The sequence below is a fragment of the Stegostoma tigrinum genome, chromosome 28 (genome assembly GCF_030684315.1).
Source record: "Stegostoma tigrinum isolate sSteTig4 chromosome 28, sSteTig4.hap1, whole genome shotgun sequence".
Lineage (NCBI taxonomy): Eukaryota > Metazoa > Chordata > Chondrichthyes > Orectolobiformes > Stegostomatidae > Stegostoma > Stegostoma tigrinum.
Window position 1 is genome coordinate 32,499,247 of NC_081381.1, and position 15,294 is coordinate 32,514,540.

The 15,294-nt window shown below is 44.2% G+C and overlaps 1 protein-coding gene across 1 annotated transcript; it reads left to right on the forward strand.

Annotated features, from left to right (window-relative positions):
- Positions 1-2,711: 2,711 nt before the first annotated feature.
- On the forward strand, positions 2,712-11,570 carry LOC132211099 (carboxypeptidase N subunit 2-like). Its single transcript, XM_059655676.1, has 3 exons — positions 2,712-2,824; positions 5,597-6,407; positions 11,064-11,570. The coding sequence occupies exons 2-3, from the start codon at positions 5,613-5,615 to the stop codon at positions 11,364-11,366; spliced, it is 1,098 nt and encodes a 365-aa protein (XP_059511659.1). The 5' UTR covers positions 2,712-2,824; positions 5,597-5,612; the 3' UTR covers positions 11,367-11,570.
- The last annotated feature ends 3,724 nt before the right edge of the window (positions 11,571-15,294 follow it).

Here is a 15,294-nt window from a genome sequence, read left to right on the forward strand (position 1 = left end):
ACCTCCCACAGTGGGATTTGAATCTGGGCACTGTGAACATTAACCTAGGACTCTGGATTACTAATGCAGTAACATTGCCACAAAGCCACCATGACTCACCACAGTTCATCTCCATTAGCTCCATGACACATTCTAAGCCTTGCCATGGGCAGCAGGTGAAATGGAATTGTGAAATTGAACACACTGTTCTGCAGCAATGTGGCCACACCGCTCCTTTGCCGCAATAAACCTCAGCACATAGTGACACGTGCATGCCAAGGGTTCACATGAGCTCCCTGCTTTGATTATCCTCATTTATCTTTAGTATTTAAAGCTACTTAAGCAGCGTGTCCATCCAAGTGCATGTCAGGGGACAGGGAACATTCTACTTTATACTGATTTAATGCCAGCTACTAATACATAGTTACAATGAGATGGGGAGTGAGATGCCACATAGGAAGATCTAAAAGATAGGTGTTAAACATTGAATAGGGATTAACTTTATAATTTGATCAGCATATTACACAATTTATTTTCTGCTCCTCTTTTGCATTTCCTTCTTAATGAAGCAACATCGTGATTGCCATGTGAAATGTGTGCTTTGGAAACTTTCACAATACAATGTTTGTTCCCTGGGTGAAGATTTACAGAGTTGAGTTATAACTTTTAAACAAAAGGTCAGCTTTAGTCACTCAATTTGAATATAACTATAAAAGTTATCTTGTTATTTCCTCAGTTTTCTCCTCTCCCCTTGGGTACCTAGGGTACAGTGATCATTTTTCATTTCAAGTTCACTAAGTGTAGGCTGGCTACTAGAATGAAGAAGCCATCCGACCTGAGCCAATCTTGACCTCACCACATACAGCCTCAATTGGATAATGATCACCATTGGACAGCCTAATTTTTATTCAAGAGAACCATTGGCAGTAGTGACACTCTTATCATTGTCCCAGCCAAGATAAGCCAGAGATTGGGCACAGACCTCAGGCCTTTATCATCTTTATGGTTCAGCTAGACAAAAATCTTACTTTTTAAAAATAATTCTTCTCCCATCCTCTTCTTTCCACTGGAGGAATGCACAGTTCTCAGAATTCATTCTGTCATTGAGGGAATCTTTCTGAGTACATAGAGGTAGTTTCCACAGCGAAGACAGAACACAACACCAAGCCAATTCTTAGAGCTGTAAGCTGAAATTCAAAGTCTGAGAATGGTGAAAGTATATTCGACAGTTAAATTCAAAAGACAATTGATAAATATTCGATGCCAGAAAGATGCAGAGCTATTGTGAAAGAGAAACGAATTACAAATAATTAAAGAGTACGACAAACAAGCTATCACTATCGTGCTGGGCCAAGTGACCTATGATTTGAAGAGGTAGTACCCAATAACTTCTTTCACCAATTCAATGACTCTGCAGCTGTTTACAGCTAGCAATGTCTTCCTGAACAGCTTCAGCAAATTCCACGTCAGCCAGAAGTCCGATTGGCAGAATTGCCCTAACAACGGCAAAAAATGGATTCAAAATACATATCAGTTGGCGAAACATCACAATTGGTATTGAACAGTGTTCTTTGCTTCAGAATTGGAAGTTGCTAGGATCCTCGACTATGTCAGATAAAACTGTTTCCTTTGCTGATGGAATGAGTAAGAAGTATATGGTCGTGACTCTGGTTTCCAGCTTCCTTTTCAAGCTTGATGATTTCTATTAGCCCTAAAGTGATTTTTTGGCTTTATGTTACAGTGGAGTGAAATCATTGGGTTGAACATTGAAGTGAACTCAATTGGGAGGCATTGGTCTAGTTTTATCACTAGGCTATTAATCCATTCTGGAGAGCAGGTTCAAATCCCACTATGGCAGATGGTGGAATTTGAATTCAATAAAAATCTGGAATGAAGAATCGAATGATGACCACGAATCCATTGTCGATTGTCAGGGAAACACCTATCTAGTTCACTAATATCCTTTAGGGAAGGAAATTGCCATCCTTGCCTGGTCTGGCCTACATTTGACTCCAGACCCACAGCAATGTGGTTAACTCTTAACTGTCCTCTGGGCAATCAGGGATGGGCAGTAAATGCTGCCTGGCCAGCGACACCCTCATCCCATGAATGAATAAAGAAAAAACCCCTCTACAATAGATGGGCAGTCTTCTCCCAGTTAACAATTAACCCCACTGTGTTTTTGATATAAGGTTAAGCTCATGATTTTAAAGATTAAGGTCCAAAACTTTATTCTTTTATTTGTGGAGAATAGATGGACTGAGATGTCAAAGGTACTTTCAAAGGAGAAATTGTTCCAGCCAGCACTATCAGTCTGTAGTAAATTGGAACAAAATGTACTGGTTGAAGATGTCTCCAACTGTGCAAATACGGACAAAAATAACTTAAAGTAGGTCAGTATCATGTGATGATTAATAAAAAAATGGTGGACATGCAAGAAGAAGGAACAAACTACAGATATATTTTAGCTTAGGAGGTTTAAGACAGTAAAACTCGAAGAATAGTGATCTTAACCGTGTCAATTAAATGGAGAAGAACTGAAGAGGTCATAATTCAAGAGAGTTTTCTGGAAACGAGGTATTTTCCAACAATTTGCAGATACTGGCTTTTTACCAGTTAAACATGTCTGCAATATTTATCTAGAACCATTTACCAGAACAGACAAACTAGCCTCTTTGCTGTTAATACTGTTAAATATTAATTACATTGTGTGTTCATGCACAATATTAGCTGTTGTTGGAAGTTGCTGCAGCTGATTCAACAAGTCACGGAAGGAATACCCAAGGTCTGTTGCATTGTAGTGGAGTTTCATCACGCATATTCAGCATATCTCTGCAGCAGTGAGGTAAGTGCAATATGATTAAAGGGGAGGGAAATGCTTAAATGGACAATTGCACCTTTAGCTGCAGCAAACTAACCTGTTAAGGCAGAATTTCATGGGCTCAAGTAATTTGAATGCCGGTTTCTCCTGTCCTGTCATGTCAGAGTAAATTGCCATAATTTGATACCGCATCAAAGTATGAATTTTAATTTTAGAATTCATTGAATGCTGTTGACATATTCATCTACGAGCTCTTGAAAACTGAACCAAATGCTTTTCTCACCTGATGCCCACGAAAGTAGATTTCAGCAATGTCTTTGGATAATAATCAGGAAAGCTTGTTGAGTAACATAGAAACATAGGAGCAGGAGGAGGCCATTCGGCCCTTTGACCCTGCTCTGCCATTCTTCACAATCATGGCTGATCATTCAACTCAATAGCTTTCTCCCCATTAGCTTTGATCTCATTTGTCTCAAGTGCTATATCTGGTTGCCTCTTGAATACATTCAATGTTTTAGCATCGACTACTTCCTGTGGTAATGAATTCCACAGGCTCACAATCTTTGGGTGAAGAAATGTCTCTTCATCTCAGTCCTAAATGGTCTACCCCGAATCCTCAGGCTGTGACCCCTGGTTTGGACACACCCACCATCGGGAACATCCTCCCTGCATCTACCCTGTCCAGTCCTGTTAGAATTTTATAAGTCTGTATGAGATCCCCCCCCTCATTTGTCTGAACTCTAGCAAAAACAATCCCAACCAAGTCAATCTCTCCTCATACGTCAGCCCCACCATCCCTGGAATTAGCCTGGTAAACCTTCACTGCACTCCCTCGAGAACAAGAACATCTTTTCTCAGAAAAGGATTTGTCACTATTCCACATTAACTAATAGGCCATGTGAAATTAAACAAAATGCAACCACTAACTACAATATAGCTCATACAGAATTATGTTATAAACATACATCTACATTTTGTTTCCTCACCAAAAGGTTCCTCATCTTGTGAAATATTGAAGTTTTATTCTCTTTTTGTGGGGAGACAGAGATTGAAATTTTCCATATGCTTGTCCCAGCTTTTGTACAGCTCTTTCCAAGCTCATTACTCTGCCACAAACCTCTAGGTGCCACTGTACATTTCTTTCATTGGCTGTAAGCTACAGCAAATCTCCCAGCTGCTTTTCCTCATGAAATCCAAACTCAAGTGCCTGTTTCTGCCAGAAAGCACTCACTAACAAATTAAACAAAGAATCTTTTAACAAAGACTAAACATAATCAGTCTTTGATTTTACAACCAATATGAATACTTCATGTTGCTAACAGAGTTTGACAAATCTTAACAAAACTCCCGGGTCTGTTACATGTGCCGAGATTGAGCATTTATCATTCAAGTATTTTTCACCATCAAATCTGATCGAGTCATCGAATCATATAGCACAGAAACAGACCCTTCGATCCAACCCATCCATGTTGATTGAGTGTTCTAAACTAAACTAGTCCCACTTGCATGCATTTGGTCCATATCCCTCCAAACCTTTCCTGTTCATGTGGCTATCCAAATGTCTTTTGAATGTTGTAACTTTACCTGCATCTACCACTTCCTATGGCAGCTCACTTTATTTATGAACCACCCGGAGTGTGCAAACATTGCCCCGCATGTCTCTTTTAAATCTTTCTTCTCTCACCTTAAAAATATGCCTCCTAGTTTTGGACTCCCAACCCTAGGGAAAAGACCTTTGCTATTCATCTCATCTATGCCCCTCAGGATTTTATAAACCTCTATAAGGTTAGTCCTCAACCTACTCCTGTAGATAAAGTATATTTAGACTTGCAGACCATTTGATAAGGTGCCACACAAAACATAACATTGCAAGGGGTAATGACTAATGTGCTAGCTTGGATAAAAGATTGGCTAACAAATAGAAAGCAGAGATAAATGGGTCATTTTCTGGTAGGTAAGCTGTAACTAGCGGGGTGCCACAGGGTTAGGACCTCAAGCTCCGATTATTTACGATCTATTGACTTGGATGTAGCGACAGAATGTACAATTAAAATCTTGTATGATAAAATAATAGTTATGTTTTAGCTGTAAATAATACCAAGCTTGTTTGAATTGTATTTACTTCAGAGTTACTTCACAGTTTCTCTATCAGATGCCTCCATTTATCTACAGTTGAAATTGCAATTCCTAAAAGTATCACCCCCATTTCTAAAATATATAGCCACATTTTCATAACACTCACTAGCAGTCCAGTTGTGTTAACCAACCTCTTTTCTGCTTTTGGTGTGAATCTAGCAACTGCAGCTCGGACCTTCCTTATTCATGATCTGCATGGACAAATTCCCTAGTATTTAGCAGTATTTGATTATTTTTCTGTGTTTTTTTTTGCATCCCTAAACCAACTTACCTGCTGTTAATGATGTTGATCCATAATGATGTCTATTAAATCAGGTTATCCTAAGATGGTTATTTCTTCCTATTTCCTCGAACACTGTGACCTCTGACAATCCCACAAGAATCCAAGAGGTCTGCATTCCTCTGACTGAGGACTCTGACACATCCAGCACTCCCTTCTTGTCACTGGTAGTCAAGCCTTCAGCTAAAAGTCAGAAATTCTTCCTGCCGTCTCTCAGAATCCATGTCTTTGTTATAGTCCTTCCTCCAAACTTTCCACTTTGTCCAAGCTGTTGCTCTTTTATCCTTAGTGTTCATTTCTGCCTGATTACTCTCCAAGACATTGGAATATTTTCCTATGTTAACAGTACTACATAAATACTACTATTTCTATTTGTACAGGGAACAGAGAAGGGCCATGATGTGGAAGTTCGTAATTTTCACTTTTTTGTCAGTTGTTGAGGGATTCAGTTCCTGTCCAAGTGTGTGCACCTGTCACTGGATTCAGAATAATCTAACAGTGGACTGTGGAAGTGTAGGACTCAACTTCATTCCACTGGATATACCCATGGAAGTCTACCTTCTGAAACTAAGAAATAATTCAATTCAATTGAAATCAAATTCTTTTCAGAATACACCCGATCTTCAAATTCTCCACCTTCAGATGAACAATCTTCATTTTCTCCCTAATGATTTATTTGCTTGGGTTCCTCAACTAAGAGGGCTTTATCTGTACAACAACAAACTGTCCCACTTGCCAGAAAATATCTTCAGCAACGTTCCAAATCTGGAATATCTCTTGCTCAATAAAAATCAGTTAGACAATGTCTCTGATCAACTATTTGCCCCTCTGAAGAAGCTCAAAACATTAGTTTTGTCCCATAACCGTCTCCAAGTGGTCTCCCCACGTATTTTCCTGGGTTTGAAATCACTGAAGACATTGTCCCTGGCATTCAATCAAATCTCCATTCTTCCAGAGTCACTTTTTGAAAATTTGCATAATCTCAGAATATGTGCCCTCAACAACAATAGACTGGAATCCCTTCCCGACACAGTCTTCCAAGGATTGCGAAATCTAACCTGGATAACATTAGCAAATAATCTCCTTCAAGAGCTCCCCCCAAGACTTTTCAGTCACACGCCACTTGTAAAGCTCTTTCTGAACAGTAACAAACTGGAGGTGCTGCATACAGGAATTTTACATTCCTTAAAGGTGAGACAAAGTTATATTACTTTATAAACTTTCACTGAAATATTCAAATAAAGTGGATGTTGTAGGGGTAATTTTGTTTTTGTAACTACTCCTATCATCTTTCCCTGAACCCCTGCCCAAAAGAGCATGCAAGAGTGGGATGCTGTTATAAAGGAACTTGTTTTTATTTCATTGATAATGGGAACTGCAGATGCTGGAGAATCCAAGATAATAAAATGTGAGGCTGGATGAACACAGCAGGCCCAGCAGCATCTCAGGAGCACAAAAGCTGACGTTTCAAGCCTAGACCCTTCATCAGATGATGAAGCCCGAAACGTCAGTTTTTGTGCTCCTGAGATGCTGCTGGCCCTGCTGTGTTCATCCAGCCTCACATTTTATTATCTTGTTTTTATTTCATTATTGCCAGGCATTGGCATCAGTTTTGGAACCGGGGGGATCTGTACCGTTGAGACGGTCTCCACCTGAACCTATCTGGAACCAATGTTCTAGCGAAAAGGATAAATAGGGTGGTCACTAGGACTTTAAACTAGTGAGTCGGGGGAAGGAAAAGTGAAAGAGACAGGGAGTATGGAGTTAAATGGAAAGATAAGCAACAGGATAGCATGTGTACAGGTGGGTTTAAAGCTCGAGGCAGACTAGGAATACAGCAAAAAGGAAGGATAGCTTAAGACGTCTTGGGATTTTCAATCTCTCTAATAATGATAAGAAAGCTAGCATTAAGACACTTTATCTAAATGCTCGTAGTATTCGCAACAAAGTAGATGAATTAACAGCACAAATCCACTTGAATGATTATGACGTGGTAGGCATCACAGAGACATGGTTGCAGGGAGCTCAGGACTGGCAGTTAAACATCCAAGGATTCACAATATGTCAAAAAGACAGGGAGGTGGGCAGAGAGGGTGGGGTTGCCTTGTTAGTTAAGAATGGAATTAAATCTACGGCACTAAATGACATAGGGTCAGAAGATGTGGAGTCTGTGTGGGTGGAATTGAACCACAAAGGCAAAAAAACTATAATGGGAGTTACGTACAGATCTCCTAACAGTGATCAGGACCAGGGATGCAAGATGCACCGAGAAATAAATAGGGCATGTCAGAAAGGCTAGGTCACGGTGATCATGGGGCACTTCAATATGCAGGTGGATTGGGTGAATAATGTTGCCGGTGGATCCAAAGAAAGAGAATTCATGGAATGTTTGCAGGATGGCTTTTTGGAACAGCTTGTGATGGAGCCCACGAGGGAGCAGGCTATTCTGGACTTAGTGCTATGTAATGAGCCTGACTTTATAAAAGACCTTAAAGTAAGGGAACACTTAGGAGGCAGCAATCATAATATGGTAGGGTTCAGCCTGCAGTTTGAAAGAGAGAAGGCAAAATCGGATGTAATGGTGTTATAGTTAAATACAGGTAATTACAGGGGCATGAGAGAGGAATTGACAAAAATCGACTGGAAGCAGAGCCTAGCGGGGAGGACAGTACAGCAACAATGGCAGGAGTTTCTGGGTGTAATTGAGGACACAGTACAGAGGTTCATCCCAAAGAAAAGAAAGATTATCCGGAGTGGGATTAGACAGCCATGGCTGACAAAGGAAGTCAGGAAATATATCAAGAAAAAGAGACAGCCTATAAAGTGGCCAAGAGCACTGGGAAATCAGAAGATTGGGAAGGCTACAAAAACAAACAGAGGATAACAAAGAGAGCAATAAGGAAGGAGAGGATCAAATATGAAGGTAGGCTAGCTAGTAATATTAGAAATGATAGTAAAAGCTTCTTTCAATACATAAGAAACAAACAAGAGGCAAAAGTAGATATTGGGCCGCTCCAAATTGATGCTGGAAGCTAGTGATGGGAGATAAGGAAATAGCTGAAGAACTTAATAAGTACTTTGCGTCAGTCTTCACAGTGGAAGACATGAGTAGTATGCCAACAATTAGGGAGAGCCAGGGGGCAGAGTTGAGTACGGTAGGCATTACAAAAGAGAAAGTGCTAGAAAAGCTAAAGGGTCTAAAAATTGATAAATCTCCTGGCCCCGATGGGCTACATCCTAGAGTTCTGAGGGAGGTGGCTAAGGAAATAACGCAGGCTTTGGTTGTGACCTTTCAAAAGTCACTGGAGTCAGGCAAAGTCCCAGATGATTGGAAAATTGCTGTTGTAATTCCCTTGTTTAAGAAAGGATCAAGGCAAAAGATGGAAAATTATAGGCCGATTAGCCTAACCTCGGTAGTTGGTAAAATTCTAGAATCCATTGTCAAGGATGAGATTTCTAAATTCCTGGAAGTACAGGGTCAGATTAAAACAAGTCACCATGGTTTTAGTAAGGGGAGGGCGTGCCTGAAAAACCTGTTAGAATTCTTTGAAGAGGTAACAAGTATGTTAGACCAGGGAAACCCAGTAGATGTTATCTATCTAGACTTCCAAAAGGCCTTTGATACAGTGCCTCACGGGAGGCTGCTGAGCAAGGTGAGGGCCCATGGTGTTCGAGGTGAGCTACTGGCTTGGATTGAGGATTGGCTGTCTGACAGAAGGCAGAGAGTTGGGATAAAAGGCTCTTTCTCGGAATGGCAACCGGTGACGAGTGGTGAACCGCAGGGTTCAGTGTTGGGGCCACAGCTGCTCACCTTATATATTAATGATCTGGATGAAGGGACTGGGGGCATTCTGGCGAAGTTTGCCGATGATATGAAGATAGGTGGACAGGCAGGTAGTACTGAGGAGGTGGGGAAGCTGCAGAAAGATTTAGACAGTTTAGGGGATTGGTCCAGGAAGTGGCTGATGAAATTCAATGTGAGTAAATGTGAGGTTTTGCACTTTGGAAAAAAGAATACAGGCATGGACTATTTTCTAACTGGTGAGAAAATTCACAAATCAGAAGTGCAAAGGGATCTGGGAGTGTTGGTCCAGGATTCTCTAAAGGTTAACTTGCAGGTAGAGTCCGTGATTAAGAAAGCGAATGTAATGTTATCGTTTATCTCAAGAGGGTTGGAATATAAAAGCAGCGATGTGCTTCTGAGGCTTTATAAGGCTCTAGTTAGGCCCCATTTAGAATATTGTGTCCATTTTGGGCCCCACACCTCAGGAAGGACATACTAGCCCTGGAGCGTGTCCAGCGGAGATTCACACGGATGATCCCTGGAATGGTAGGTTTAGCGTATGCTGAACGGCTAAGGATCCTGGGATTGTACTCATTAGAGTTTAGAAGGTTGAGGAGAGATCTAATAGAAACTTACAAGATAATTTATGGTTTAGAAGGGGTGGATGCTAGGAAGTTGTTTCCGTTAGGCAGGGAGACTAGGACCCGTGGGCACAGCCTTAAAATTAGAGGGGGTAAATTTAAAACTGAAATGAGACGACATTTCTTCAGCCAGAGAGTGGTGTGCTTGTGGAATTCATTGCCGCAGAGTACAGTGGAGGCCGGGACGTTGGATGCCTTCAAGGCAGAGATCGACAAATTCTTGGTCTCAAAAGGAATCAAGGGCTACGGGGAGAGTGCAGGGGAGTGGTGTTGAAATGCCCATCAGCCATGATCTAAATGGTGGAGTAGACTTGATGGGCCGAATGGCCTTACTTCCACTCCTATGTCTTATGGTCTTATGGTCTAATGCTATTTACTTTCAAGGAGGCTGAAGCACTTATCCAGACCACATGAGAACATTCTTCATGTATTGCTTAGCTGATACTTTACAGTCAAAGGAAAATTAGACTTTGCACTGCACTATCTATTATCCTACCAAGATGGAGCTTGTGGGCTTGTCCCTTTAAGTCCTCCTCGTTTATTTCTAAATAAACTCAACCAGGTTACGTGCTGAATCCTAATGCAAGCTTCACTTCTGTAGGCATAATCTCTGGGTTGGTGCCATGACTGCCAATAACTCTTTGCTGCCTTCCCAAATATTTGTAATTGAACCCTCATGAGTGTTGGCTGAAGATTGTTGTGAGGGCACTAGGAGATTGTGCTGATGTCGGGGAACTGTGCATCACTGAGAATAAATAACAGCAGGGAAGGAGTTAGAACGTGCCAGAATGTTAGAGAGTCTGGAAGACATAGCAGATCAGTCTACAATGTGAAGATGAGGAGATAAAGAAGATAGTTTAGTTCTTACCTAATGTAACTATGAGTCAGAGCCTAGCACATATATGATCAGCACATACCATAGTATTTGGTATTAAATATGATCAATAGTATCACTTTGAAATCTCAGCCTGAACACAATTCTTTACTTTGCTTTCTCCTTGACCAGTCTGCCATGAACCCAACCTCTTAGTGTAGCATCAAGCTGCACAATACGTTGTCATCTGACATCCAGGCATGTGCAGTGATTAGTTACCTACCAGTTGGGATTACTGGATAGTGATCCACAACACAGGAATACTGAAACCAACTGTGCCCCATTTACCATCAGCCCAGCTCCAACCAGGTAACTCAGTAAAAACTGATGATTTAACGTAGTGCTTGCTGCTTGTAATAGGCTTAGCTGAATCACTGGGTGAATTTGCTGAGAGGTGATGGCTTGTCATCTAATCAGCAAGTCTGTGTGGTTTAATATATAGGAACAGGCAAAAATTCAATCAACTACCTTGGAGTTGGACAAAAGAAATGAACTTAATACCATAACATTTAGGTGATATGTAATGAGTTTTATATGTTTTTTTCCAGGACCTTACTTACTTAGATTTACGTAACAACCAACTAGAGTTTGTGCCTAATGGAATATTTGAATCACTGGTTAATCTGGGCTCCATCAGGTTGGATCAGAATCCCTGGAGGTGTGACTACAGGAATAATTACCTTCGTTGCTGGATCAAACGTCACAAAAACACTATCAACAGTAGGAAGATCAGCAAACCTGAATCTGTAACCTGTCACTCACCAGAGCATCTGGCAGGAAATGCCATGGTGAATGTGACTGCCAGAGAAATGGGCAAGTGTCAAACTCTGGAGCTCATTACTCCACATTAGCGAGGTCATTGTTCTTATTTTCAATATTTGATGCTTAATGAATATTCCTAAAACTGCAATGGCACTATCTTATACTGTGACTACGCAGTCTAGCTTGAATTGTAGTGCAACTATTTCAGTAGTTTTAGAGATGGTGTTGAAACACTTTCCTTTCAGGTTCACAGAACCTAACTATTTCTATTTTAAGATAATAAAATGTGAGGCTGGATGAACACAGCAGGCCAAGCAGCATCTCAGGAGCACAAAAGCTGACGTTTCGGGCCTAGACCCTTCATCAGAGAGGGGGATGGGGGGAGGGAACTGGAATAAATAGGGAGAGAGGGGGAGGCGGACCGAAGATGGAGAGCAAAGAAGATAGGTGGAGAGGGTGTAGGTGGGGAGGTAGGGAGGGGATAGGTCAGTCCAGGAAAGACGGACAGGTCAAGGAGGTGGGATGAGGTTAGTAGGTAGCTGGGGGTGCGGCTGGGGGTGGGAGGAAGGGATGGGTGAGAGGAAGAACCGGTTAGGGAGGCAGAGACAGGTTGGACTGGTTTTGGGATGCAGTGGGTGGGGGGGAAGAGCTGGGCTGGTTGTGTGGTGCAGTGGGGGGAGGGGATGAACTGGGCTGGTTTAGGGATGCAGTGGGGGAAGGGGAGATTTTGAAACTGGTGAAGTCCACATTGATACCATATGGCTGCAGGGTTCCCAGGCGGAATATGAGTTGCTGTTCCTGCAACCTTCGGGTGGCATCATTGTGGCAGTGCAGGAGGCCCATGATGGACATGTCATCAAGAGAATGGGAGGGGGAGTGGAAATGGTTTGCGACTGGGAGGTGCAGTTGTTTGTTGCGAACTGAGCGGAGGTGTTCTGCAAAGCGGTCCCCAAGCCTCCGCTTGGTTTCCCCAATGTAGAGAAAGCCGCACCGGGTACAGTGGATGCAGTATACCACATTGGCAGATGTGCAAGTGAACCTCTGCTTAATGTGGAATGTCATCTTGGGGCCTGGGATGGGGGTGAGGGAGGAGGTGTGGGGACAAGTGTAGCATTTCCTGCGGTTGCAGGGGAAGGTGCCGGGTGTGGTGGGGTTGGAGGGCAGTGTGGAGCGAACAAGGGAGTCACGGAGAGAGTGGTCTCTCCGGAAAGCAGACAGGGGTGGGGATGGAAAAATGTCTTGGGTGGTGGGGTCGGATTGTAAATGGCGGAAGTGTCGGAGGATAATGCGTTGTATCCGGAGGTTGGTAGGGTGGTGTGTGAGAACGAGGGGGATCCTCTTGGGGCGGTTGTGGCGGGGGCGGGGTGTGAGGGATGTGTCGCGGGAAATGCGGGAGACGCGGTCAAGGGCGTTCTCAATCACCGTGGGGGGGAAGTTGCGGTCCTTAAAGAACTTGGACATCTGGGATGTGCGGGAGTGGAATGTCTTATCGTGGGAGCAGATGCGGCGGAGGCGGAGGAATTGGGAATAGGGGATGGAGTTTTTGCAGGAGGGTGGGTGGGAGGAGGTGTATTCTAGGTAGCTGTGGGAGTCGGTGGGCTTGAAATGGACATCAGTTACAAGCTGGTTGCCTGAGATGGAGACTGAGAGGTCCAGAAAGGTGAGGGATGTGCTGGAGATGGCCCAGGTGAACTGAAGGTTGGGGTGGAAGGTGTTGGTGAAGTGGATGAACTGTTCGAGCTCCTCTGGGGAGCAAGAGGCGGCGCCGATACAGTCATCAATGTACCGGAGGAAGAGGTGGGGTTTGGGGCCTGTGTAGGTGCGGAAGATGGACTGTTCCACGTAACCTACAAAGAGGCAGGCATAGCTGGGGCCCATGCGGGTGCCCATGGCCACCCCCTTAGTCTGTAGGAAGTGGGAGGAGTCAAAAGAGAAGTTGTTGAGTGTGAGGACGAGTACAACTTCTCTTTTGACTCCTCCCACTTCCTACAGACTAAGGGGGTGGCCATGGGCACCCGCATGGGCCCCAGCTATGCCTGCCTCTTTGTAGGTTACGTGGAACAGTCCATCTTCCGCACCTACACAGGCCCCAAACCCCACCTCTTCCTCCGGTACATTGATGACTGTATCGGCGCCGCCTCTTGCTCCCCAGAGGAGCTCGAACAGTTCATCCACTTCACCAACACCTTCCACCCCAACCTTCAGTTCACCTGGGCCATCTCCAGCACATCCCTCACCTTCCTGGACCTCTCAGTCTCCATCTCAGGCAACCAGCTTGTAACTGATGTCCATTTCAAGCCCACCGACTCCCACAGCTACCTAGAATACACCTCCTCCCACCCACCCTCCTGCAAAAACTCCATCCCCTATTCCCAATTCCTCCGCCTCCGCCGCATCTGCTCCCACGATAAGACATTCCACTCCCGCACATCCCAGATGTCCAAGTTCTTTAAGGACCGCAACTTCCCCCCCACGGTGATTGAGAACGCCCTTGACCGCGTCTCCCGCATTTCCCGCGACACATCCCTCACACCCCGCCCCCGCCACAACCGCCCCAAGAGGATCCCCCTCGTTCTCACACACCACCCTACCAACCTCCGGATACAACGCATTATCCTCCGACACTTCCGCCATTTACAATCCGACCCCACCACCCAAGACATTTTTCCATCCCCACCCCTGTCTGCTTTCCGGAGAGACCACTCTCTCCGTGACTCCCTTGTTCGCTCCACACTGCCCTCCAACCCCACCACACCCTGCACCTTCCCCTGCAACCGCAGGAAATGCTACACTTGTCCCCACACCTCCTCCCTCACCCCCATCCCAGGCCCCAAGATGACATTCCACATTAAGCAGAGGTTCACCTGCACATCTGCCAATGTGGTATACTGCATCCACTGTACCCGGTGCGGCTTTCTCTACATTGGGGAAACCAAGCGGAGGCTTGGGGACCGCTTTGCAGAACACCTCCGCTCAGTTCGCAACAAACAACTGCACCTCCCAGTCGCAAACCATTTCCACTCCCCCTCCCATTCTCTTGATGACATGTCCATCATGGGCCTCCTGCACTGCCACAATGATGCCACCCGAAGGTTGCAGGAACAGCAACTCATATTCCGCCTGGGAACCCTGCAGCCATATGGTATCAATGTGGACTTCACCAGTTTCAAAATCTCCCCTTCCCCCACTGCATCCCTAAACCAGCCCAGTTCATCCCCTCCCCCCACTGCACCACACAACCAGCCCAGCTCTTCCCCCCCACCCACTGCATCCCAAAACCAGTCCAACCTGTCTCTGCCTCCCTAACCGGTTCTTCCTCTCACCCATCCCTTCCTCCCACCCCCAGCCGCACCCCCAGCTACCTACTAACCTCATCCCACCTCCTTGACCTGTCCGTCTTCCCTGGACTGACCTATCCCCTCCCTACCTCCCCACCTACACCCTCTCCACCTATCTTCTTTGCTCTCCATCTTCGGTCCGCCTCCCCCTCTCTCCCTATTTATTCCAGTTCCCTCCCCCCATCCCCCTCTCTGATGAAGGGTCTAGGCCCGAAACGTCAGCTTTTGTGCTCCTGAGATGCTGCTTGGCCTGCTGTGTTCATCCAGCCTCACATTTTATTATCTTGGAATCTCCAGCATCTGCAGTTCCCATTATCTCTATTTCTATTTTAAGTCAGGCAATCTATGGGGTTAAATGCAGAGTAAATGTCTCTCAGGCCCTATTCTCAGATCTGTATGTGCACCAAAATAAGATTTCTCCAATCTTGGTACACTGCATTTTACTCGGAGCTGCTTCTCAATTGTCTTCGCTTTTGAAAATTGGACATTCAGCTGAAAGACATGAAAATGAACAGAATAGTTGAAATCAAGAAGGTAAATAAGAATTAAAATGATCAATTCATAAATGAACAGAATGTTATATCCTAGTAATAGAATAGAAATCATTGAGGTAGAAATCTTGAAATAGTTCCTTAGGTGGGAGGATCCCTCTCTGACCTGTTTGAAAATCCCTGTGACA

Bases quoted from the DNA above. Each gene is read 5' to 3' on its own strand.
- LOC132211099 (XM_059655676.1), top strand. From the start codon at position 5,613: ATGATGTGGAAGTTCGTAATTTTCACTTTTTTGTCAGTTGTTGAGGGA. The intron at 6,408-11,063 runs GTGAGACAAAGT...GTTTTTTTCCAG, and splicing joins GAATTTTACATTCCTTAAAG to GACCTTACTTACTTAGATTT.